Source organism: Mixophyes fleayi, chromosome 11, assembly GCF_038048845.1.
Source record: "Mixophyes fleayi isolate aMixFle1 chromosome 11, aMixFle1.hap1, whole genome shotgun sequence".
Classification (NCBI taxonomy): Eukaryota; Metazoa; Chordata; class Amphibia; order Anura; family Limnodynastidae; genus Mixophyes; species Mixophyes fleayi.
This window is the reverse complement of record NC_134412.1, coordinates 15344631-15371836: the sequence shown is the minus strand read 5'-3', so window position 1 is coordinate 15371836 and position 27206 is coordinate 15344631. Positions and strand designations below refer to the sequence as shown.

At 41.7% G+C, this 27206-nt stretch overlaps 1 protein-coding gene across 2 annotated transcripts; it reads right to left on the bottom strand.

Moving 5' to 3' along the window:
- Positions 1 to 789: 789 nt before the first annotated feature.
- On the bottom strand, positions 790 to 26727 carry LOC142107258 (cell surface glycoprotein MUC18-like). 2 transcript variants are annotated; one of them, XM_075190566.1, is made up of 8 exons: positions 26585 to 26727; positions 21583 to 21707; positions 13000 to 13204; positions 10027 to 10169; positions 8724 to 8889; positions 4889 to 5030; positions 4102 to 4205; positions 790 to 2319 (listed from the first exon to the last, which is right to left on the bottom strand). In XM_075190566.1, exons 1-7 carry the CDS (start codon positions 26643 to 26645, stop codon positions 4115 to 4117), a joined length of 933 nt encoding a protein of 310 aa, XP_075046667.1. In that variant the 5' UTR covers positions 26646 to 26727; the 3' UTR covers positions 790 to 2319; positions 4102 to 4114. The 2 variants fall into 2 exon arrangements, with proteins under 2 accessions (XP_075046667.1, XP_075046668.1); XM_075190567.1 differs by having other exon boundaries at positions 790 to 2321; positions 4105 to 4205.
- Between the last annotated feature and the right edge of the window lie 479 nt (positions 26728 to 27206).

Genomic DNA, 27206 nt, shown 5'->3' with positions numbered 1-27206 from the left:
GCTAACAAAATTCATGAGGACATGTGGATAGTTATAACACGGTGGTTAATCAGTGTGACGGGAATGAATGAATGGGTGACTTTTGTGCCGTCATTCTCTAAACGATTATAGGACCAGATGAAGAGCACAGATCTGAAGGTAAATCGTGTGTAGTGTGTAAGCAGGAATCGTCTGACCGGTTGGACCTTCAGCCGTAGGTACAATCGTTGTAGATAACAGATTGGTCGGAAAATTCTCCAGTGTGAACCTAGCCTAAGGCAACGTACGGCTCGTCCAACTACAAATCCCAGGATGCAGGAGCTGGCAAACCATAGGTATTCTACTGCTGCAGTTGTTATTGGACTATTCAGAGAGGAACCCCTGGCTATTGAAAATAGAGACCTTGGTTTCAGTTTGCTGAATGATATTAAGGAGTATCAGCAGTATTAGTGATTATTCTGGGACAGAGCACATCTCTGCCGATCAGTTTACATTTAGCCATAGTGCAATACTTTGCCTTTTTCCAAATGTTGCAGTGGTCACTCATTTGGTACTTTAGGTGCCCTATAAACCTTGGAGCCCTAGGACAACACCTAGGTTCACCAAACGGAAGCCCCGGGAGACCAGTATTTATGCATCTGACACTAGTCCTTTTACAAATCCTGCTTTATCCATCTGTAGTTTCTCACACTGGCTCCATGCCATCTAAATCCACTTTTGTATCAGAACATCCCTCTGAGCCCAATCTCGTTCTGTATCTTCCCAGCTCTGGTCCGTAAAAAGTTTCTTTACAAAAAAAACAAACTTCAATTATCTGGTGTCCAATGTCAAATTTTATTAGTAAAACAATGCAATTAACACAGGTAACAGTAGAGGAGTGATCCGTACACAAACATAGGCCCTTACAAAAAACACAGCATAGTGCCCTGGAAAAAGCAACAGGGCCCCTGAAAGCTCTGCAGGGATTGGACAACCAAGCACAGATAAACAGTAGAAAATAATCAAATACATAAACAAAAAAACACTACTCCCCCCATAAATGAAATCAAAATTTGAATTTGTTTTGTAAGGCAATGCATTTCAAATACTAACAAGGGCACCCCCACCAGACACTACGGAGTTGGAGCCATAAGGAAGGCAGTTCACCTATTCGTTAAGACTTGGTGACATCACTGTGACATCATTAGTTCCTAGTGAATGGACAGGCTGCATTCTTATGAATGCTGTGTCCTCCCTAGTTGATGGCTACAGATAGAACGGAAGTCTTAGCAGAGGGGGGGTCCTGGGATGCAGGATATAGCAAGGCTGGTCTGTTACAGGACAGATTTACCCGAGCAATTATACCTTTACTACTGCTCAAGCTGGAGTGGTTTTTATAAATTCCCTATTCAGAAGCTGGCTCACATCACATCAATTGGCACTAACTGCCCAAGCTACAGATTAAACATCAGCTACACAAAGCTTCTCCAGTTTATGAAACTCTGTTGGTGTTTTTAATGTTGCAGACCCTACATAGTTGTCTATCTATGGCTGCTTCTGAAACTTGTAGTTCAGCAACAGTCACATGACTCATACCTCTGGTCTACGGCGATGCCCGACAGCTAAACCGACTGTGCACAAACTAGCTTTTAAATGTGCATGAAGCATATAAAAATATTTCTAATATAACAACTGCTTTGTAGAGAGACGGGGCTATCTCCAGGTCTATTCTGTCCGATCTTGGAGTGCTACTCGTGTACATTAAAAGCATAAGACAATAACTCTGTTGTTTACTATAATATGGTAAGTGGCACTGACATAGCATAGGAGCAAGGCTTTGTATCTGTGCCAAACAATTCAGATCCATCATGTGCCGTTAAAAGGACCAGGCTGAGTTGTTCTAAACATCCTTCTAGGCTGACAGATTAGTAGGACGAAGGATGCAATCCCTTCTGCCGTGGACAGGACATGCCAGCTTGCGGGAGGCGTTGAGCGGAGATATTTAATAATCCAATTACCAACAGCAGTTCGAACGAGTCTTGGAAGTCTTTGGTATCCGAGATGCCGGACTAATTGCTGGCCTTTGAAGTAGGCGTAGCGGAATAACAGTGATCGTGTTTGCATAAAGAAGTTTGATTAACATCTAAATTACCAAGTGCTACAGTAAGATTTGATTTTTTTTCTTTTTTTTTAACTCTGAATCGATTAATAATGGTTTAATAACATCACACAAACATATTTCTCTCTTTGACGCCACTTGAATTCCCTCCACCGGATTCAGACAGACATACAGAACGCAGCAGGCTTTTGGTTGGGGACACGGTGAGGTCTACTCAGGGAAGAAGACATGTCCTGGCAGCTCTAGGAGAAGACACGGAGAGAAGAATTACTGAGTGCTCAGGTCTCACCCAGCCTAATATAAGATCATAGGCTCAGGCGGTAATGCAATGATTATTTGTACGCCCTGATATACGGTCAGTTTCTCTTCTATCACCGATCATGAGTCTATATTCCAAAAGGTAAAAATTAAGTCTGCCGTTTCTTGACAACACTTTTTTTATTTTTGTCCAAGGGATCAGGGGCCTGATTCATTAAGGATCCTAACTTGAGAAACTTCTTATTTCAGTCTCCTGGACAAAACCATGTTACAATGCAAGGGGTGCAAATTAGTATTCTGTTTTGCACATAAGTTAAATACTGACTGTTTTTTCATGTAGCACACAAATATCAACTTTTAAATTTCAGTGTACAAATAAGCTATCAAGTATTTGTGTGTTACATGAAAAAACAGTCAGTATTTAACTTATGTGCAAAACAGAATACTAATTTGCACCCCTTGCATTGTAACATGGTTTTGTCCAGGAGACTGAAATAAGAAGTTTCTCAAGTTAAGATCCTTAATGAATCAGGCCCCAGGTTTTTAACTTCAAGCAGAAACTTTTTGGATCACTGAGGTGTCACAAAATAAAGGGAATTAAGCCTAAAGCATTGCTAATTACTAAGCTGGGAGGCCTAATAATGCTTAGATATTACAATATTAAGGTGGCCACCACTATCACAAAAGTCTATGGTTGTTTGCATACAGATACATATAACACATGGGTGTATATTTGGCGTGGTTTGTTCAGTTGTGCCGAAGTTCATGGTCCGTCAAGCTTTTGGGGGAATGTCACCGTTTGTTCGACTCAAGCTGGGACTGAATTTACCACAAGCTCTGTGTCTATCTGCCCTGAGGGATGACAAGAGGACCATTTCGGGTGCCACCTCAGACAAGGATGCCCAGGCACAGCCCGGCTATGAACAAAAGCCTAAACAAGGTAAAAATGTAAGTTGTTATGTCCTAAGTTGTTATGTCCTAAAAGGTGGAAGAAGATTATCTCACTTAGCTTCCAGATGTGTTTGGTGTTTCAGTATAGCCTCTGACTGCTGCCATACTTGTCCCTGTCGGAAACAGTGAGTCTTTCTGAAACCCCCCACCCCCCAATTCAGCACCATTACACTATAATAAATGTGTGTGTTATGCTGAGATTGTCTAGTAGTGTGTCAATAAATACATATTTCCGCTCTTCCTATGCCCTCATTTATCGGTTAGACAACAGGTCTCCGGGGTCACCGACACCAGATCAGGGAGATTCTGGGGGATTCTACAACTGGAGAAACTGAGGAAGCTCACGGAGACTAAATTTTTTAAATAGAAACATTTTCAACATTGACTTTTGTAGCTCCTGTTATCATTAAGAAATGATGTCTTTGAATAGAGTTGTTGAATTGTTGTGTGCTCTTTTACTAAACGCACATTATGGCATACTTGCCTATTCTCCCGGAAATTTCCGGGAGGCTCCCGGATTTCGGGGAGTCCTCACGGACTCCCTGAAGAGTAGGCAAAGCCCCAGCATTTGCCGAAATTCACAGCAGTGAATGGAAGGGGCAGGACTTAATTGCGTCATTAAGCTCAACCCCCTACATTCAATACCGTGAATTTTGGCTTTATATAGTGGGGGCTATGGTGACGCAATACAATGTCACCACGCCCTCCTCCTACCCCGTGTCACATGACTTCTCCCCCGAATCTCCCGACTGAAGCCCTGCATAATGTTAGTGAGTAGAACACATCAATAATGTGGACAATGCTACGTCACTGACCTGGCTCCACCAATCACATGACCAGTGGCTGCGTGTCAGAGGTGGTGCTGCTCACGGACTGGAGGCTCCCTTTATATATGGGGGTTCTCTTCTCACCATCCACTCTGTTTAGGAGAGAGAGCAAGAAAAGTTAACATACAATGTGCAATGTATAATTGGAGGACACAAGAGCCACCTGTGTGTCAAGGAGTCTAGCTGGTTAGACAGAATCAATCTATAGGGGGCTGACCAGAGACCTCTCTATGGTAGACAAACGAGCGGCCCCCTTTTCTTGCACCACTGCCATCTAGAGGCCATCACATAGAACAGTGCTTAGGCTCACCCAAGACTACCGCCTTGGCCAGCAATTGTTGAGGGACGGGATGAAGTCAACATAGTTCGTAAAGTTGAAATAAAAACAAACAAAAATCCATCTATTTCCATCTATTTTTTTATACTTATTGATATGATAACTATGGGCCCTGAGGAATTGCAGTGATGACATGGGAACATTACGTTGTTGTTGGATAAAGTGGATCACATCATTTGTAGCTCAGAAACCTGTAACACAGTATTATAACCCTGCACCCATCCTATACTGTACAATATTATACAGAGTACACACAAGTACGGCTTATATAATTCTTACCCTAGCATAGTCTACAAATTGCATTCTACATAATATAAATTTGGCAGGACTCCATCGCCACCTGAAGGTCATAGTGTGCACTGCAGATCTCTGGTGTGGCTAAATGACAGTGAAAACATGCAAAACAGGCTGACCCTGGTGTTTATATTAACAACTCACAGGCTGATCTGTGGCTTCCTGAGTTGTTGTCTGCGATGACGGAGGATGATAATGAAGACGGAGAAGACCAGGGTTGCCAGGAGCACGGCAGGAATAGTGATGTAAAGAAGAATGTCTGGTAAGTTCAGGCCGGTGGAGAATGCTGCAGAGAGAAAGACAAATAAAACCCGTTACCCATCAATATCACACTGGCATCATGCACAGCAATGTGCAAAGGTTGGCGTCAGACAAGCGAAGACCGGCCGTGTTGGCGGCCTAGTAGGAGTGGCCTAAAGTCTGGTTCACTTGTTGCAAAATTTCTCAGTGCAAATGTCAGAGCAGAGAGTCGCTCATTATTATATTCTATTTATGAAATTATTAATTATGTTATTACTTATATAAGGCATACAGGTAGATATGGACATATTTACAGCTTGGTGTATGTATAATATTATTAATTATTATTATTAACATTTATTAATAAAGTGTCAGCATCTTCTGTAGTGCTTTACAATTGAGAGCAAACACAGAAATAATACTGGGCTACGCAGACAGAGATGTAGGAAGGCCCTGCTTGCAAGCCTACAATTATAGGATGGTGGCTCAGTGGTTAGCACTTCTGCCTCTCAGCACTGGGGTAATAAGTTTGATTGCCAATCATGGCCTTATTTGCGTGGGAGTTTGTATGTTCTCCCCGTGTTTGCGTGGGTTTCCTCCGGGTGCTCCGGTTTCCTCCCATACTCTAAAAACATACTGGTAGGTTAATTGGCTGCTATCAAATTGATCCTAGTATGTGTGTATATTAGGAAATTTAGACTGTAAGTTCCAATGGGACAGGGACTGATGTGAGTTCTCTGTACAGCGCTGCAGAATTAGTGGCGCTATATAGAGATTGATGATCGAACAATAGGGGTTTGATCCATGAGGTTGAGCGCTACATATTGCATACTAGCCCAGTCAGAATGCAAAAGTATTAAGTGCTTAGTGTGCTATGTGATCCAGTTACACAGCAATGTTGGTCAGAGAGTTGCTGTCTTGTGTTACCGGTGTAGAGCATGGCAATAGGTTAATGAGGCTAAGATGCTGGTTGAGGAATATTATAAGCTTGTCTGGAGAGGTTGGTTTTCAGAGAACGCCTGAAGGTTTAAAGACAAGAAGAAAGTCTTACTGTGCGATGGAGGGAATGCCACAGAGTGGGTGCACCCCGAATAAAGTCCTGTAACCGGGAATGGGAGGAAGTGATGTGAGTGGAAGAGAGACGCAGATCTTGTGCAGAAGAGAGGTGTCGAGTGTGGAGATATTTTGAGACAAGTGAGGAGATGTATGTCGGTGCAGTTTTGCTGATGGCCTTGTATGTTAGTAGATAATACAATAATATAATAACTACTGAGAAATAAGAAAATTAGAAAGATCTGAGCATTTCCATGACCATATAAATTTATACAGGTCACAGGATTCGGAGGTGCCCTGTGCAGGGGCGTACGCAGGGGGAGTTTCCAGAAACCCCTCCCCTCCGCTAACGATGTGCCCCACATAGCGGCACTGTACTATACAGCAGCCGCGGCGCTGTCAAAGAAGCGTCCGCGGCGGTGTATACAGCACCGCTGCGGACGCTTCTTTGACAGCGCCGCGGCTGCTGTATAGTACAGTGCTGCCGAAACGGAGCTGCTGCCCATGCGTGTTTTCTTTCTTTTTTTTGGGTGGGGAACCCCCCCCTAGCAATCCTGCATGTGCCGCTGCTGTGGTCTTACATTTCACAGTAGAGAATCCTGAAGTTGTCATTTCAGGACAAAAACATTTTAACATTGCAATTACATTTGTAATAAATGATACTTAGGTATACTTGGTGACACGTTTAATCTTGTCTCTTCTGTTTACAGTAAGAGAAAGTAAAGCTGCCACACAGCTATATCACGTGAGGCGAGTTTATCTGCAACAGGAAGCTGCCCGGGGGAAGGGCCGGGGATGGGGGGGTGCTATGAGCAGCGTAATGTCTGTCTGAGGTAAATTTCATGAGTAAGAAATGAAACAGGAATGAATAAGTAATATCTAAATCCAAATGTGAAAACATAGTTATGTTTGTCACTCTCTGGCACAGATTAGGGACCGTCTAATACGGCCATGGCAGTAATTATTATTATCTTTGGTGGCTAGGGAGACATCGGAGGCTGCCAAAAAAGGAAATGCGGTTATCGTTCACAGCTGATTATACAGCCGTTCACACACATAACCAGTATAAGGGGTGGTGGAGTGAGAAGAGACAAGACCAAACCGATTACGCTGTATGGTGAAAGTGCAAAGACTAAGTTAGTAAATGTGGATCCATAGCTGTTGTTATAATGATGCCCGGCCGTCTTGCAATATTCATCATCATTTATATAGCGCCACTAATTCCGCAGCGCTGTACAGAGCACTCACTCACATCCGTCCCTGCCCTATTGGAGCTTACAATCTAAATTCCCTAATATACACACACAGAGGGACTAGGGTCAATTTGATAGCAGCCAATTCACCGACTAGTATGTTTTTGGATTGTGGGAGGAAACCGGAGCACCTGGAGGAAACCTACGCAAACACAGGGAGAACATGCAAACTCCACGCAGATAAGGCCACGGTCAGGAATCAAACTCATAACCCAGTGCTGTAAGGCAGAACTGCTAACCACCAAGCCACCGTGCTGCTATACTGCCGACAACAAACCCCCTCTCACTGCAGAAACACGAAATGTGCATTCATTCTGCAGGGTCAGCTATGTGAGGGATTCTTTGCATGGCACACTAGCCAAAGATGGCTTTTTTTCCTTGTTATAAAGGGAAAGCTGCTTTCTCCAGCAGGGCTTCCCGGTGATGATCTGCATAACTGGAGGAGAAGGAAGAGATGGGGAATTTTGGGCAAGGGCATTATATTAATTTTCTTTTGTGTGTTTCCTGGTCCTTAAAAGGGACCAGAAGATGACATCCTGGTGTTCTTAACATTTAATGATATGGCACACATTTCTGTTGTGCGGAGTAGAGCTTGCTGTGTGCACAAGCCAACAATCTTACATTGCCATCACATTTCATTTGGTGATATCTCATAGGCTACGTCCAGACGGTTTTAGGTTTCTTGCTGGGGTATGTGAAGTGCTTTGACATTTCAGAAACTCATAATAAGCAGCTAAAACCCTTTGCGTTCCCTTGAATGGGATTCCTAAAAGATAAATTGTGCTAAATTTTGTAGCTGTTCCAAAAAAAAAAAAGAAGAGAAAAAAACTCCCATCTCGGTGTAGCCTTCCTCTATCCGCTCAACATGCCAGCCTCAAGGTAACAATGTGTGTTACATAACGCAGTTACATAACAAAGCTTTCCCAATGACAAGTGGCATTGGCCTTGACTGTGAGTGATACAAAACAACAACACATTCCTGTAGCTACACTGTAACGTAAACATGAATTACAGACAGTGTTGAAGATCTATAGACAATGAAACTTTCTTCACGGTCCGGTTATTCAAATATCAATATCTTGCGCCTCATTTAGGACTGTGCACTAATCCAGTCTGATTGTAGGATTCTTATTATTGTCCGTGATTTGTAAACCGTCACAGCGCTACATCACGAGACTGCGCTGAACACTGGGCATATATCAAATAGGAACATACACAGTAGACAAAAACAAATGCCAGCGTTGAAATAACTTGGGAAAAAAAGGGCATATATCAAACAGGGAAATACAAGGCAGACATACAAATTCCGGCGTGGTATTGACCGGCAACAAAGTTTGAGCTCTTGTGCGTCAATCCATCGGTTTTACCGTTGTCATTAGTCATGAAGATCCATGACTCGATACGAGAGACAGACTGGGGTTGCTATTATTTACCTCGGACGTGCTCGGGACCTTTGGGCATCACTCTGAGCTCGAAGGACTTGGTCTTGACCAGACTGAACATGTCTGGGTGACGGGCCAGGCAGATGTACTTCCCCTCGTGAGCTTCGTTCACGTTTTTGATGATGAGGGTATCGGAGGGTAATATCCAGTCACTGAACTGTCGGGGAAAAATTGGCATAGGCTTCAGGCGAGTGATAAATGAGACAATGTGCTCCCTACTGTGAATTATAAGGATATTACAAATGACCATATAAAGGCCCAAGGCTGCAGTTCAACTGCTTCTATACAGCACGGTAACTTCCAATATGTGTGATCATCACACACTAGCGGGTGTTATTCTTCACACTACAAACAATATACATAATCTATATATAGCAGTTTGCGTTTGGGAGTATGAACTAACCTGTTCTATTATATCTGGTATAATGCAAAAGCATTCCCTGCTGTAAGTTATATGAGAATTGCAAGTCACAGAGGAGTTTTTTGACCATATAAAAGACTGTAGGCCAGGTGATTTTATACCGGTCACAGACATCCAAGGTGATGGTCTAATAATTTGCATTAGGGAGTGCATTATTTAGAACGCAGCTTATACAGATAGTATCTACAGGAGTTAAATCACTCATATATTATACAAATATTATTGAAGAGAGAGTATATACATATACACATATATACATATATATATATACATACATACACAAATACACATACACACACACACATATATATATATTTTTAAATCCAAGTCCCTACAGTTCACATCAAGGGTCCAACTGATTCCCAGGTAAGTGTCAATTGTTTATATACATTATAATGTGCTTAAACAGTAATTAGATATCAAGATAATGTCAAATCTGCTTCCTGAACTGGTTGCAAGGAAATGTTGACAGTAACATCTGACTGCTTTTGAATATACCTTTAAAAGTGCTATATTTTAACTTAGATTTTTAGGGGGGGGGGGGTGTAAGATTTTTAAAAAACTAAAAACAAAACTGTGATTATTCTGGAAAACATTTTAAGACTTTTAAAAAGATGTGAAATAAAATATATTAAACATTAAAGGTGTTAAAGTATTTTGGTAACATTTGTGAGTTTTACGTCACTCAAATTTTTTTTATTATTTTTCTCTTTCATTTTGTTTTCGTACAAATACTTTTGTGAATTCGCCCCAGGGACAGACAGACATTTGCCTTAATAAACAGACGTACGGGTGGATGAAAATGTGCCACCTCCTCTTCTACGCGCTTACCCCAGTTTTCAAAAAACCGCCCCCGTTGCGTTACACCCTTACCTCTTGGCTCCACTCGTAGATGGGCTCCTGTGAGGAGTAAGCGGTGCATTTCACCTCCAGCGTGGAGCCTTCCTCCACCCACACAACATCGGAGACGCTGCTGCGCCAAGAATGGGCCTTCTGGAGGTAGATATCCTGCAAATCTGTGCGGAGAAACGGAAAATAATTAAGCACTCTGGTTTTCTATTCTCCGTTTGCAGTTGTCTAATGCAAATATCAAGCGATAAACAGTTAAAAACATTCTTTATCTAGTTGACGGTGCTAATAAGTCCACTTGCGGAGCTCGCCGTTCAGTACAGATGCCATTATTGCTCTTCTTTCCCCCGTAATCCCATTATCTCCTCCCAGAGCTCTCCTGTCAATCTTATCGAGTGCTCATGCTCTTCTCATAACACTATAGCTAGAGTGTGGCCTAGTTGCAAGAAACAAGTGTTACATCATTGTGGCTGAACTATGACATTGCGGAGTCGTGGACTTACTCAAGAAATAGGCTCCTCCCATTTACTCCACCCTCACTTCCATTGAAAACAATACAGAGTAAACCAGAAGACAAAGTCCATCCCTGAAACGATAAGCACTGTGTTATATTTGTATTCGCTGTTACACCTGACACTCAGCTGCTGGGCGACGGGTGTTTGAGGGTAGGCGATTGTGTCTACTTCTGTGTACGCTTCAGTCAAAAGCTCATTATACGCTCAGCTCCATTTCAATATTTGATGTATTTCCTGTGGCTCTTTGTGGAGGTTTGGTGACATTTTGTGATAACCCAGTGATATTTTTCTCAGCCTCCTGCTGCATTCATTTAGTGTATTGTTGTAAGGATCACGTTCCCAGGCTTCCCCGTGCCCTTTAGATGAAAGATGTCTCCTGTGATGTGACGCCCTCCTAGGCATTCAGATCCTGCGCCGCGCCTGCTAAAGAACCTGCGCTGCCAGGAAGGGACAATGATCGTGACACAGCCTGGGGGAAAAAACGCTTATCTCTGCTGTCACTACAGATAAACACATTGGATCTCATATCCCAAGCACACGGCCTAGGTTGCAGTGTATAATGCTCTTTGTTGGGTGTCACGCTCTTTGTTTTGCGCGAGTAGGCCGAGATTTCTGCACAAGTTTGCCGAGAAAGTTGGCGGCAATTGCGGAAGAGCAGAAGTCACGGACAGTTTATTGTCGGGAGTGAGGGTGTTGCCCCGTAGGAACATCGATGTGTCAAGTTTTATGGAAAGATTTCACTCTGCGGAACGAGATTACTGAACTGAGGTGACAGGGGGAGAGGGTGTGTTTTTAGGTCGGTTACGTGCTGTGCAGAGGGGTAAGTCGTCACTTCCGCTCCAAAAAAAAAGACCTTTTCTGCAAAAGCTCTAAACTGACAGAGATCGACGTACTTTCCAGCTCTCCCTCAATCTCCGGGAGACTCCCAGGCCTTTCTCCCTGATCACGCCAACTTCCTAGCCCCTGCGGAAAGCGATGACAGAATCGCGCCATTGCGGCTCGGGGGAAGTGGAGGCGAGATCTCAACTTAGAAAGCTGGGAAGTGTGGAGACGGAGTCTCGTCTTATACTTGTAATGAGGTGCATTTATAAGGGGCAGCACAGTGGTTAATTGGCTGCTATCAAAATTGACACTAGTCTCTCCCTCTCTGTCTGTCTGTGTATGAATGTGTGTCTGTGTGCGTATGTTAGGGAATTTAGACTGTAATCTCCAATGGGGCAGGGACTGATGTGAGTGAGTTCTCTGTACAGCGCTGCGGAATTAGTGGTGCTATATAAATAAATGATGATGATGATGATGATTTTGTGGCTTCCTGTTGTATCTCTGCCAAGAAACGCGTTTGTAGTCGCACTTTATCCAAAAAATAAAAGTGAAAGACATAAGAAATACAAAAGGCAGCCCCCTCACTATCATGATATATTTAGGTCCAAACTGAGGAGTATGTTCGGAGAAGAACAGAACGTTTGTATTTATTGGCCAGGGTTCTATGGTAATTTTTCGCATTCAACCATTGTGTTATCCAAGCGATGACAAACGTCAGTAAATTTACTGACAGTAACAATGAATTAAGTTTTCATTCGGCAGTAAGAAAATGATACAGGTCAGCTGGGAACAGGTAAGTATTGTTTGGCGTTGGCGCTGTCTAGCGCTGTGAACCTCATTCTGACAGCTCCTGAGCCCCCTTCATGCTTCTGCAGATTCCTTTCTTAACGTTTAAAACGCTGCTCCGTGGTATCGTCTTTTACTTGTCAGTAAAAATAATTGTCTCGTGATTGCAAAGTGTGGCTGTGGCTACTGATCCTGCTAAGCTGCCCGATCCGGCAACTGAAGAGTTAAAAACTGGCTTTCGGAATAGACTATAAATTCTAATTGACGTCCTTCAACCTGGCTTTCTGAGGATCATAGAATATTAACCGTTTCATCCCGTGGCTGCTCAGCTTAGAGGTGATATTAATTGTCTCTCTGCAAAGACCGTACAGCTGATCTATCTATCTATCTATCTCTATATCTCTCTCTCTCTCTCTCTCAATATATATATATATATATATATATATATATATATATATATATATTAACAGAAACATATGTTTTATAATAGGTTTAATAGTTAATACACTACATTTTGGAAAATTAAATTACGATGTGAGGACTATTATCCTGATTACGTCGCGCTGTGCAAATAACTTATTCATTATTCGATCTAATTTCCTGAGCAGAGGCACTAGGACCAATTTAACAGTCAGCCAATTAACCTGGCAGTATGTTTTTGTACTGTTGGGGATAACAGGAGAGCGCAGACGAAACCCACACAAGCATGGGGAGAACATACATACTCCATACATAAAACTCAAGACCCCAGACTGCAAGGCCCCAATACTAACTACTGTGCCACCTCCGCTAACCAACAAGGCTCCCCATCTTTAGGCGGGAGCTCCATTGTTTTATCAACCACAGAAAGCGACTGAAATAAAAAAAAACTCACAGATGACAGAGATGGTGAAGTTCTCCGACACCTCGTAGTCGCTGGTCTGGTTTCCGCTTGACACGCAGCGGTACGGCCCTTTCTGGTAATCGGTGACGTCGTTGAGTTCCATGAACAGCCGTCTGTCAACGCGAGATATGTTGACGTTGAAGAACCAGCAGCGAAGATACCGGCCGGAGTCCAGCTGAACCCAGGTCTTCATCCACTGGTGACATAAAAGGAGACAGAACTATTAGCATCACACCATGTATTTTTCATTCTGTTATTGAAGAAGACGTACATTAGCTTCTAAACATCTCACACTGACCAATAACAACGCCAAGTATCTAAAACATAGAAATGACCCAGAATATGGGCAACCGAAAAGTGATAGATGAACGAGGCATCAATCTACTGCGCCGCTACAGTTGACAGCATGGTCCATCCGCCAGCAGTTGGTGGGAAGTCGCGGGATGATTTATAATTCATGGCAAATTTGGCATTGATCCTTCCTGTAAAAGCTGTATCAATGTATTCTTAAATCGCACCTGACATGTAGTCCTCTGCCTAAAGCGTACAGATCCAACACTGGTGGCCCCTACCGCATGGTGCTCATCAACACTAGCGGATACTGGGGGCAACAGCGGACAACCCTGAGAGCTGTTAGGCTGATCAGCGTTAAATGACTGCGGTGGTCTGTCTCCATCCTGCAAAGTGTCAATGTGTGATGACATCACACTCACTGTAGATATCAATGTTCTCTACTCTGATAGATGGCCAAGAAGTATGGGCTGAATGCACTGCGGGCGTTTTTTGCACCATTGGGGTTGATTACATTGGCAACATCGACCAGCGATTGGGTGAACTGGGCGACTGTAGGTAACAGTTTGCATTCATCTAGTCGGCTAAAATAAAAATGTTCTGCCAGAGGTCGGAACTAGCGAGTTGTGGACTCCGCTGCAGGGAGGAGGGAGCCAGGGTCCCCGACTCCGGGCCCCATTATCTCCATGGGCACCTGCCCCACCAATGGTAGTTCCGCCACTGTGTTCTCCTGCCTACGGGACCAGCTAAATGTCCTGTACTCTCTTCTAACAATCGTGGGGGGGATACACTGGTTTATATTAAACAACGACATGGGTGCAACTAATTGAGAGGTAAATTCGCCGTTGTAACCCAGGAGTTAGAGAACTGCCCCGCCACGATGGTAGCTATCAATGGCTGTAGTTCCACAGCAGTTGGAGAGCCACGGGGAGCCTGAAACTGCAAATGCTTCAGTCATGACTTCACCTTCAGGTTCAGTACAAAGGTCGCACATCTCTATAGGACGATGCAGTAATTCTTGTCTTTCCTCTCTGCAAATCAGATCTCCAGGATTCAATTCATAGTTATTTTCCACTGCTGTAAAGGTTACATTTCATAGTACGTCAGGTGAATGAACTTAAAATATGGAAAGCGACAAACCAGGACGATATATAACTGTGTGGAGATTTTAGAGGAGACCGTGTGTATGTGTTAGTGGTGTGTGCATGGTGGAGATCAGGGGATTATAGTGTATCATATATTACACTGTAGCGTAATATGTGGGGTTTAATAGATATTTATATAGATAGCGGGTAACAGTGTAGTTTGTGGGGTTCAGTGTTATGTTTCAGATTGTAGTACCAATTGTAGCTCAGGGTTGGACAAATTCAGTTACAGTGATAAAGAGAAACGTGAGCTGCTATCACATCTATATAACACTACGCCTCCAAAGTAATAAAAAGTGTTAAAAAGAACAAGCAATAAAAATAAAAAAAATTAAACAATATTGTCTTGCTACAGCTTTATTGCTCACTAACACTTTGTACAAGATTTCATTTAGGTGCCCCATCCACCTTAGAGAACCGAGGGCACCTTAGCTAGGAGAAAGAAGGGAGAATATATTTTACCTAGGTGGTTGCACAGCTCTAAGTCAAAATGGTTTCCAAGCCAATCACTGCATTCCCTATAAGCTAGCAGGCGAGCAGTTAGGAAGGGGGGTTTCCAGTTGCCCTGATACCCCCCCTCCCCAAAATCGCCAGCTCCTGATGCTGACCACTCTGAGAAAGTTTTTTTCTTACTACCCCCGCATGGTGGGAGCCCCCATGATGCGATTCTTTGTGATTCACGTCATTTAAGGCCCTTCTCCCACGGTAAAATGACACATTTGCGTCATTCGCTGAGCTCCGCCCCCTCCGCCATCAAATTTCACCTTTCAGAAGCAAAGAATGAAAGTGTGATTAATCTACAATTTTACAGCACTCAGAGCAAAACAGGACAGAGAACACTGCTCACCCTGTCCGGATATCAGCAACAGCAAGTACAGATCAAATTTCTACCATTTCATTATAAATATTTAGAAACCTTCATTCATCAGAAAATACATTATTCAAATAATAAAAAGCATCCTTTAAATTGTATAAATGTGTTACTGCCATCCACAGACAGCGGTATTAAGACACTACAAGTCCCACGAAAAACTTGTTAAATGGGCTTCACAATGGAAGTATTTGGACCCCTCCCCCTCTATAATTCCTGTGTTTGCCACTGAAGGGGTTAATGTATTTTGCAGAAATAGACGGATGCTTAAAAAAAAAGGTCCTGCTTCCTGACAATGCCGGATTGTTTACTCAAGAGGTGCCCTGGTATCAATATTTATATCTTTTTATATAGCGTATATTTATTATAGCAGCCAATAGAGCTCACATAAACAATGTTAATTGGCAGAATGGTAAACAAGACAATGCAAAAAATAAACATTAATAGTAGTAAATATGTCTTTGATCAAAATAAAACTTGGCACTATATTTACTACCCAGTTAAGTGTTCAAAGGGATGTAAAAGACTGGCTTGGTATCCCTTAGGCCAGAAAGAACCACTTAAGTGGGACAAAGTAGTGGGTAAAAAAATAAATAAAAATAAATATATATATATATATATATATATATATATATATATATATATATATATATATATACACACACACACACATAGGCATGTTCCTATATTTGCCTGTTTTTTTTCCATATACAGTATAATGCCTATAAAACATACTTGCCAACTTTTAAAGCCTGTCCTCCGGGATCTCCCGGTCAGGTGTAGGGGGGCGTGGACGACGCAGTTACGTCACGGTAGCTCCGCCCCCATTTAAAAAAGCAGAAATTAGTGGAATTGAATAGTGAGGGTGGGGTTTAATGACACTTATATCATTAAGCCCCGCCCACAAAAGTGTCCAGGAGGGTGCCTACTCTTCTGGGAGGACGCCCTGAAATTCGGGAGCCTTGCGGAAATCCCGGGAGATTAGGCAAGAATGCTATACAATAGAAATGTACAAAAAAAAAACAAATTTTTTCCAATATGGTGACATAAGAAGCCCAATGACATGAAAACAAAAACAAAATAAAACTGATTGACTGAAAAATAAAATTCCATATCAAACTGGCACATCGCCAACACTTGAAAATTGGTCTGACCTTTAACTGTGTGGGGGGCATCTAATCTAAAAAAAACAAAACATTTTCTAAGGAAAAACAATGGAGGTAGACATTCTGTATAGAAGACTATGGGGTAGAAAAACCTCTCAAAACTAAAAGTGGAGATGTTGCCTATAGCAACCAATTAGATTCTAGCTGTCATTTTGTAGAATGCACTAAATAAATGATAACTAGAATCTAATTGGTTGCTATAGGCAACATCTCCACTTTACCAGACCTGCAGTTTAGTAAATATACCCCCATATCTCAGTTACAACACTGCATATTGGTAACACAAAGCGCTTTGTTTACCTCTAACAAGGAAGTGGTTCAGAGATAATAAAACCACTGTTTTACAAAATGAGACAAAACAAATCGTCAAGAAATGTTGCCCAACTGGTTTGTAACCACATTATCGTCAACAGCTGGGAGGAACTTTCCATGCGGGCTGGAGAGGGGAGCGCTCACAGGTACTGGGGTGGATTCAGCAGAGCTTTTAGCAGAGGTACAAATGTCTTACCTCTGTCTCGTCTCACAAATTCACACAACACTACAATTATATTTTTGCACACAGCAATGGGGACGAAATGCAATGACACCCATAGAGTGAAAAAAATAAAATCGCATTTCTCCAATATGTCCCGATTTAGACGGGACAATGCACGGTCCCGACTACCAGGATCGTTCTCCGGTATATCCCATCCACAGCGGAAAGCGGCTGCCGCGTGCACCTGTAGATGGAAGGGTGTTTTCAGATGAGATACGGGGGAGCAGCCTAATGCTTCAGAAGAGCTACGCATTTCTCTGGGTGTCGTAGCCCCACCGCCATGCGGACACAGCCACACCTCTATCATAAGTCGCCAATCGCGAGATGCTCACACCCCTTTCTCACAGTGTTCCAATTGCAAAAATTGGAATGTTGGGAGGTTTGATAAGGAAATATGATGAAATGCATTAATTGCCCCCATAGCTCCCAAAATGACATGTAGAAAGATTAGGAATAAAATGTGACTACACCCCCAATCCATCCAATTGTGGCCAAATTTACATAAGGTAGCACCACCCTCTTACAGCTAAGCCCTGCCCCTTTTGGGCCATACAAATCAGAACTACAGGGAGATGAGCACTCCCAGGATAATGTGTATGCAGGATCACTGATCCAAAATATTACCTTAGCAGCTGTCCGTCAAGCCTATTTAAGGCTCATTTGGGTGTGGCTCACAAGCCAGCCCTTGTTAGATGTAAGCCCCTATACCTGGGAGGTGAGTGTATCTGATTTTAACAGCAATTTAATGTTGTTTATAGCATATAGGTAAGTGTAGGATCTTCATACAATGAGGTGCCCTTGATGATGGGATGCAGGCTTAAATGTTTTGATCAAAATATGAACCAATATCTCATGTTTTCATTTTGCTAGATACACACAGACAGGCAGTGTTAAGGAGAAGCGCTGATAAGGTAAACGCTTGTTTTGTAATACTAGACGTGACTCTGACAGTGACTCGGTACATCACAGAGGGGTACAAGGTATGAAAGAATGACATATGATATCACAGAGGAGCATATGGTATCACAGGTCAGTACAGAGTAAGATCTGTAACCAAATGAAAGTAAAGTCACATGCAGCCTAGGTTACCGCAGAGCAATAAATGGTATCAGAGAGACACATAACATAACAGAGAAGCGATAAAACACATCACATAGCATAATACAGTCTCACGCAAACAGCAGCTAACAGTACAAAGTACAAGGGAGGCTTTCACCATGACAGCTGTGCTCCTGACAGGAGGTCATAGGAGACAGACAATGATTCAGACGACCTGCAGAGAATAGCAGGAGATACAGGGGAATACCTAGATGACATTTCGGCCTGACAGGAAGATGCAGCTAACACAGAGGAACATTTCTGCAGAACGGATCACGTAAGACACCAGTGTGACACCTCTTACAACACCTTCCCCTATTCCGCTGGTCACGCACATCTTGCTGCACTTGAACTTGTTTACTTTGCAGTGTTCATGAAATGTCTCTTTCATAAGGGCCTCTGCATGGATCGGCCTGGCCAACCAGTGGCTCCCCAAGTGTAGTGAAACTACAAGCTCCATAGCTGGGAGGGCATGCTGGGACTTGTAGTTCCACCACACCGGGAGAGTCACAGATTGGCCAGACCTGATATAATCAATACTTTCATGTTACGTTTATTTTATTTACTTTCTTTGCTTTTTACGTTTCTTTTTTCCTTTCCTTCCAACATTAACTAACTTCTTATCCCCAGTATAAAAACAATACAAGTATATCAGATGCACAATGACAGATATAAGGCACATTATCAACGCCTAGCGTGGAATCAGTTGTAAATAAAAAGCCACTTGTAGGAAGTAATAAAATGCACAAGATGGTCGGGTTGAGTAATCTTCCAGTAGGACGCCATGTTAATAAGTGGCTCCTGCACTGGTTATACAGCAGAGGTGGATTAGTACATAACTCCATGGTCAAGACGTGTAAAATTCAAGTCCTTTTGTGGGGTGAAAATTAAAAGCTCTGTACCCTCTCTCCGTACCAAGCAGGGAACACCTCCTGCCTGTGCCTGCTCCACCTCTTCAACTTCATGTAAATAATCCATACTTACCGGCTCTCCCGGAGTGTCCGGGAGACTCCCGAATTCAGGGTAGGTCTCCCAGGCTCCCGGGAGAACAGGCGATTCTCCCACAACAGACTCAATGACGCAATTTGCAGTGAATCGTGTCATTTTGGCCCCCCTCCCCGCAACAAAATGCCAGTTTTTTTCAACAGAAAGTTGGCAACTATGAAATAATCTTGTCTGGCAACACGAAATCTTGTTTTTATATATATAATGGCATTATGCTTCTGTAGGATCAGGCCTATGCCGCCATTCGGCCAAACATGTTCAAATAAAGACCTGAAAAGTAATTGTCTTCTCTGTTATTTGTTTAACCGCATCCTCTCGGCCTGTTGGTAGAACGCAGATGTTAATCAAATCTCAATTTAAGTCAAATCAATACAGAGATACAGATAACTCTAAGAGCTCACAAATGCTCGCCACCGTAATCCTTTCCTTTTAGCCGAAAATAAACCCTGCCTGTAAATAGTGTACATTGTTCCCCTAAGTGCTCTTCTTTAACACTGGCACTGGCATTTTCCTCCTGTAAGCAGCTTTCTAGGCCATCCATCACTCGGAGCGCAGAACAAACAAACATGCAGTGACGTTCTCCGGCAGATTCGTAGCAGGAAAGCAGGCAAAGCCGCCAAGCGAAACCGACGCAGCCGTATAATTGTATTTGCTTTTCATTTTACAAGTAAAAGTTTGTGTTCGACTCTTTGTTTAGTGTAAAACAAACATTTGTAATATAAAAATCATTTTATTTTTTTTTGATTCGTGCGGGCAGATTTTGGAAGACAAGAGACTGGCTTTGTGAGCGGCTGGCTGTGATTACATTACAGTTGAGGAATAATTGTAGGCACAAGGTCACTGACACACAGACTGGACCATTGAACTGTCGTGACCATGGAAGGACACACTGACTCCTTGTCAAAGTTTCCCAGCTCAATAAGACATGAAGTCCTTCTGCAACAGCTAAACAACTACAGTGTGCTTAGCTAGGTTACAGATCAGACAATAGGTAACCTCTGCTTGGCAAGCCGCTGTGGAACTACAAGTCCGTGCATGGCCTGATAGCCCCTGGATGTGGTACGATGCCACCAAGGTCAAACAGAATCTATAGTTCACAAAATTCTGAACTATAATGTAAAATATCAAACACTGTGTACATGCATTGGCCTTTGCAAACTACGACTACATATGTGTCATCGCCCATTTACACAGACAGACAACGCATTTATATTTCTGGTGATTTCAAGTACAGAATTATATATTTATCATGCAGGGAAAGAGATAAAACACAATCAAAATGATAATGGCTTCTGTAGAGACATTTTATCGCTCTATAGTAATATACTTTGCTGCTGTACGTAAGAAATATGACACAACAATATCCGAGTTCTCAGAGTTTGTAAAGAATCCAATTAAAAAGATTTATTCTGCTACAGCGTGACATTTGGGAGCGTGCAACGATACGCGCAAGGCCTCCCTCAAACTATTATAATACCTTACCAAGGCTTGATGATTTCTAATGCGGCCAGAGCTTAATCATGTGATGTGGCCTCAAGCTTGCCACGGCTTGCGCGATCACGCTGTAAGAAGTCATTTGATATTGTGTACACAAAGCAGAAATACATGACATTCCCTTGAACAAACAGTGACTTAACACACATCCCTGGATAGCTTACAGCCTAGAGACTAGAATTGTTAACAAGTTAATGTTTCACTTTCAATTAATATGTAACTGCTATAAGCATTTGGCTAAAAAAAAAAAAAATCCACAACACAAAAAAAAAGCATAAACAACAAAGCAAAGCAATACTGTAACGTATGCAAGAACTCTACTGCTGTTATACACAGTCTGATAAACTTATTGGCCCATTAACTGGGGAGATCCGAATGAGCAGGAGATGAAGACTGAGTACAATAACCTTAGTCAAACACACCTTATATAAACTACAACCTCATATATTTTCTTTGCTTAATTATGTCTAGCACAGTGGACGGCATATTCTAAACAAGTCATCATAAATGTTTCCATCCTCTCTAGACCTGACTACAGCCTTACAACGACATTGCAACTAGAACAAGCGCCCAAGATGTTGCAAGGATTATCATGAAGAGAAGAACATTAACGGCACCTCTCCTGAATGGCGGATTCTGCAGGCTGTCTTATTAGCGTCATTACTGAAACTGCATAAAAGTCTTATATCAAAAATATGTTTTACATTTACCCATTAATGTCCACAAAAGACAAATACAAAAGAAACATAAAAATGTAGTCGCTTTAAAAGTTATTTATTGACTAAACTCTGACTCGTGCAGTCAACAGATCCTAACAAATGAATAAACTGCGTTCTCAGCTATGGTGAGGACTGTCGTTACTGGGTGCAGATAACTGATACACTTTAGCAGCAGTAAAGAGTGCGTTTAAGACTTAATAAAATGTATATACCACTATACAAGCACGCTCACTCACACACACATACTTACTGTGCTGTATTTTTGGAACGTATAATTTCCCATATCGGATTCGCTGTCTGAAAGACATTCCAAGACCACATCTTCTCCCTCTTGTACTGGATACTGTGGTCCAGAGATAGTCAACCCGGCATTGGCTTAAAGGGAAACACACAAGTTTCTTAAAGTTCTGGGGGCGTCTCAAAAAACAAATCATACACATAAAAACAATTTATACATCATCTGCTATGTAGTGGGTGAGTATGCTGAGGTAGGGTCTTTGAACCTCTTGTTGAATAAATGAAAACAAAAAAAATTAAGTTTATGGGGCTGATCCTAAAGGTTTGAGGGGTGATTTTATTTTTTTTTAATTCAAGTGGAGAGTCCCTGTAACTTTTTTGCTATATAATTTGTCACTTCAACTGGTGAAATTCAGCCCTTGTGAGAGGATAATGGTAGTTGTTGCATTTGCTGTCTCATTGTTAATTGTCAAGCCCCACTAATACAGAACTCTTAAAAGAGCACCCATCGACCACATACAGTGGCCATTTTGTGTTTTCCGAACCAATATTCAAGCTCATACTTGCCAACTCTCTCTGAATGTCAGGAAGACTCCCTGAAATAGGGGTGATCTCCCTCACTCCCTGAAGAGTCTGGCATTCTCCCTGATACTGAGCCAGTACAAGACGTGGTTGGCTTCACCATCTGTGGCATTATGACACAGTTCAAAAATTGTGTCCTATGTCCATGTATTGATGCCTATGGAGGTGGCCATTTTCATGGAGACCAAGATTGAATCAAAGACCGACAGGTAAGACAACATGACTTCAGTAATGGAGACAGAAATGTAAAAGACACTTCAGTCTCTAGAGATTCATTAGCTGCTTTTCTTTAATGCATAGTTGCCTACTCTCCCGGAATGTCTGTGAGACACCCGCATTTCTGGGAGACCTCCCAGGAGAGCTGGGCAACCTCCCGGTTCTCGCCCCCGCAGTAGATAAGTGGTGGGGAGGGGGGGGGCTTAATGACGCAAATATTGCGTCATCGTAGCCTGCTGTTATTGGCCAAAATTGTGACAATCATTCATGGGCGGGGCCAAAATGATGCAATTCATTTAGCCCCGCCCCCACAAGCCCACCTCCCACAGGATCTCCCTGAAGTCAACGAGTAAAAGTTGGCAAGTATGTTCAAGCTGTGTCACAATGATGTCACTAGCAGCTAGTGAACTGATTGGCTGTTCGCTATGCATGTTAGTTCAACCAACAAAATGGCTGCTCCCATGCAGGAAGGCAGCAGATACAGAGAACATAAGACACATCAATGAGACTGGCTGTATATCTATTTACAATAGATCTGTAGCGTCAGATGGACTTGCAATCCTCTTATCCTCTGGCTAATAACTCCTGACTGGAGAACTCCAGCAATATTTGCCAGTCCTGATGAAAGGCTCAGTGCGCTGGTTCAGACAATATCACGCACAGTATGATCTTCTCGTGTTACATGCCTGGTAATTGTATCATCACTGGAGGGGGGGCCTCAATCCCTGCAGGATCTAAGACACCTTTGTAGATCAAGTGACGAGTCTTCTGAGTTAAAATGAAACCCAACTGAACAAATCTTATGACTTTTATTTTGTTTGGAAAGGATTCTCTCCTAGGTCTTTATGGAAAATTAGAACTAAAATTTAACTTTATTTTATATGAAATGGTATTTCAAATACATGGGAGCAAGTCTCCACATGTTGACGGTTTTTAAAGGTACAATATTCTCCCAATTGTGTATGATTTAGATTTTTCTACCTACGTGAATTTAAGGGGGACAGCATTATTCTCTATAGATTAAAGATACATATTTTTGTATCCAAGTTTACACATTTTGTACAAGTTTACACGTTTTGTACAAGTTTACATGTTTAGTACAAGTTTACACGTTTTGTACAAGTTTATACGTTTACATGTTTTTGTTGCATTTATTGATCATATGTCTCTGTGTGCATAAAGCTCTCAGGCTTTTCGCTCTCAAGCGTTAGAAACTTTGTGACTTGCGTTACACCTAATCAGCGTTGTGTATCGTTCACTATGTTCTGCAATTTAGGGATAGCACCTGGTGAGACTCAGGGCACAAGTTGGTTCTTGTCTGGTTCGAAACGGAACACAATGCAAGAAAACAAACGTGGGAATTAGCGCAGCATAGAGATTTATATGCTTAGTCACCTATATGTTCAACACAAACAGCAATGGCCAAATTAAAACATTTCTTGCTTTCCAGTTTCTTAACATCGAATCTTCTGCAGGGGCTGTTGAACTACAAATACCTCGCATAGCATGCTTTGGACAGGTTGCCTAACTACTATTATATAAGATAGCAGGAGAGGAGCGCAGGTGTATTTATACAAAAGCAATATAATCTAACTTGCCGGTCAACGGTTAGCACAGAGGACGTAGACACGTAATATAAAAATACAAACACAGGGAAGGCAAAACACAATGATGCACATAAGCAGCCACTTATTTACACAGGAAAACACAGCAGACTAACACAAACACAAGCTCAAACAGAGGGAACAGGACACACCTAGGCTTAGTGTATCATTAAAGTAATATACACCAGAAAGCAGACATGAACAAGATAGCTGTACTATATAAAAGATATGATTATTGTAGTTAAATGACTAATGTCTGCGTGAAAGTGATTTCATTTCACAAGTCTGTGTCATGCTGTATAAGCCAGAGGGGGTGAAGACAATGATTCACACGAAGCTAAGCAAATGTCGTTTCCCAGAAGTCAGTCCTCCTAAACAGGAGTGCCTCTTCTAGATGTTTCAGTGAGTCTAAAGAAATCCCCCAGACTCTGAGACGTCAATTCTGTAAAATCGTGCAGAAATTTCCCTTTTACACTTGAACGAGGATACTTCCTCATAGCCTGCAATGCCTGATTGGCATCTTAGACCCACAAAGACACTTGTTTTGCCCACCCAGTGGGAAGCTCAATTCTGAATGCAGTTGTTGTGAAAATAAAAATCACTGAACTCTATAGTGAACAGTATTTTTTATTTTAGTAATAATTTAATAATAATTATTATTTTTTTACCTTAATATGGTGGCACCCCACCAAAAAAAAGACCCCGAAAGCATTAACACTGAAATATAACTTTTAATGGGAACAAATACCTAAATATTCATCCAGTCTTTATTTTTACTGTGCTTGTGTTTGTTTTTTAAATGGGTCGTAACAATACCCAGATGTCAGTCCCCTGCATTTTCGTATTCTACAGGGAGACTCTTTCATGGATCTATCAGGCTTCCTATAAATAAGTATTTCCTTATTTTACATTTCAGCCATCCTTCCTCCAACTTCAAAGTGTGCCCCCCTTTGTTCGAGAACTTCTTTTTAAATATACTGCCTGAATTCTGTTAATACTTTTAATAAACATGACTATTTTACTAGTGGAAACACTAAGCGCAAAAAATGCCAGGAGCGCGGAGCAGAATCCTCTTTGCGTGTACACATCAGCTGATGGGAGGAGTTAGGTGGAGTGAGGGAGTTATCTGCATAGAAGCAGCATTAAATAAGGCCAAATCAAGCAGTATTTTAGGAGAAAACCTGAAAAGTTTTATTTGATGAAGGGGATGGTACAAAGCTGGTAGGGGGCTGGTGCTTAATACAACATTTACGCGTCTGTGTTTCTTCATATTTTTCTTTACTTTGCATATATATGTGCAGTGCAGATTATTTAAGTAGAAAATAAATGTGTTCTGTGCTACATATCAAGTACATGTTGTAAATGAGGAATTTATCATATGCCCATCGTCTCCACATGTAGTGGCTGTTATTACTATTTATTAATATTTAATTTTTTTGTACAAATACATTTAAGGGTCACTACAGAGAACTTTCATGGGAACTTTTTACCCCAAGGACTATACACAGGACAGACGGTCATCCCCTTAGGTTAGAGGAAAGGAAATTTCACAACCAGCAAAGGAAGGGGTTCTTTACAGTAAGGGCAGTCAAGCTATGGAATTCACTGCCAGGGAAGGTTGTGATGGCAAATTAAATAGATATGTTTAAGAAAGGGTTAGACAAATTTTTTTGCAAAAAAAAGTGTATCCAGGGATATGACCGTTAATTAAAATGAAGGATAGTAGTGGATATAGGGTAAAAATAGGATTGCAATATTGTGTCTGGGGGGATTTTCACAATTGAAACAGATTGGCGGTTTCTTACTCTGGATCAATTTTAAATATAAGTGCAGGATCGCAGGAGATCCAAAATAGGTTGAACTTGATGGACTGGTGTCTTTTTTCAACCTCATCAACTATCTTATATAGCGACAGACAGCAAATCTACCGCGCTTCACAATTCAACTTTTCAAATGATTCATTTTTAAACCCTGTAGTCTGTCCTGTTTCTAAAATCCTAATTATTTATGATTAACATAGGTTCCTTTATTGAAGTTGAGAATTACAAAAGTCTATTTATACCCTTAGCTATTATCTATTTTAGACCATCATTGGTATGAGAGTATCCCCCAGTGTAAACCACCACTGTAATCAACTGTATTAATATAGGGCTCGCATGTGTCCCAATTACCCCAGGAAGTTCCCTTATATTTCCACCCCAAAATCTTTAACTCTCAATACTTATTTGTCCATAATGTCAACTCCTGATAGATCTAAGTTAACAGAAGTTGGAATAAGCTTATAGAACGTTTAAATTTTATCTTACATGGGATCTTTAGTAAACGCCCTGCATTAACCACAAACAGTAATAACAATATATCACAACAAAATACTTCTATTTATATACAAAGTATACTTGTAGTTACAATAAAAAAAACCACAAATAAACATGACAAAGTGGAATAAAAGTATTTGGATGAAACAGAAAAACACGTAAACAAACGCAGCAAGTAGCAGGCTTACACTACACAAAGACATTACTCAGAACTCAGTGTAGGGTGCAGGTTATTAATAATTATTATTGACCTCACATTAATAACCACAGTAAAGTTGGACAGAGAGAATGATCTCACCTCCACGTCCAGCTAAAGTGCAGATCCCAGCAAGGAGGGACAGACACACCAGGAACTTCATGTTGCTGTATCTTGTTGAGTCTTTGTTTTGTAATACAGCAGCTTCCTGCAAGTACAATGTAACACACACAATGCACACACGTGACACTAACAGGAGGTGACGGGCAGAGCCCCAAGAACAAAGTTTCCACACTCCAGCTGGCCAATAGAAGATCAGGATAATGGAAGCATCACTAGTAGCTAGGCAGATGTCCTCAGCACACTCTGTGTGTCGCAGTCGTATATAGTAGAGAGAAGTTGTCTTTTTTGTTCACAAAGCAAGTTAAGTTCTGTTTATCCTCTCCTGTGTAACCCAGCACTTGGCAGTCTTTTCTAACCTAACTATTACAGTCCTTTTTACATATTCCAACATATTACAGTCCTACCTAACTTACTTCCTACCTAACCCAACTATTACTGTCCTTCCTAACCCAACTATTACTGTCCTTCTTAACCCAACTATTACTGTCCTTCTTAACCCAACTATTACTGTCCTTCCTAACCCAACTATTACTGTCCTTCTTAACCCAACTATTACTGTCCTTCCTAACCCAACTATTACTGTCCTTCCTAACCCAACTAT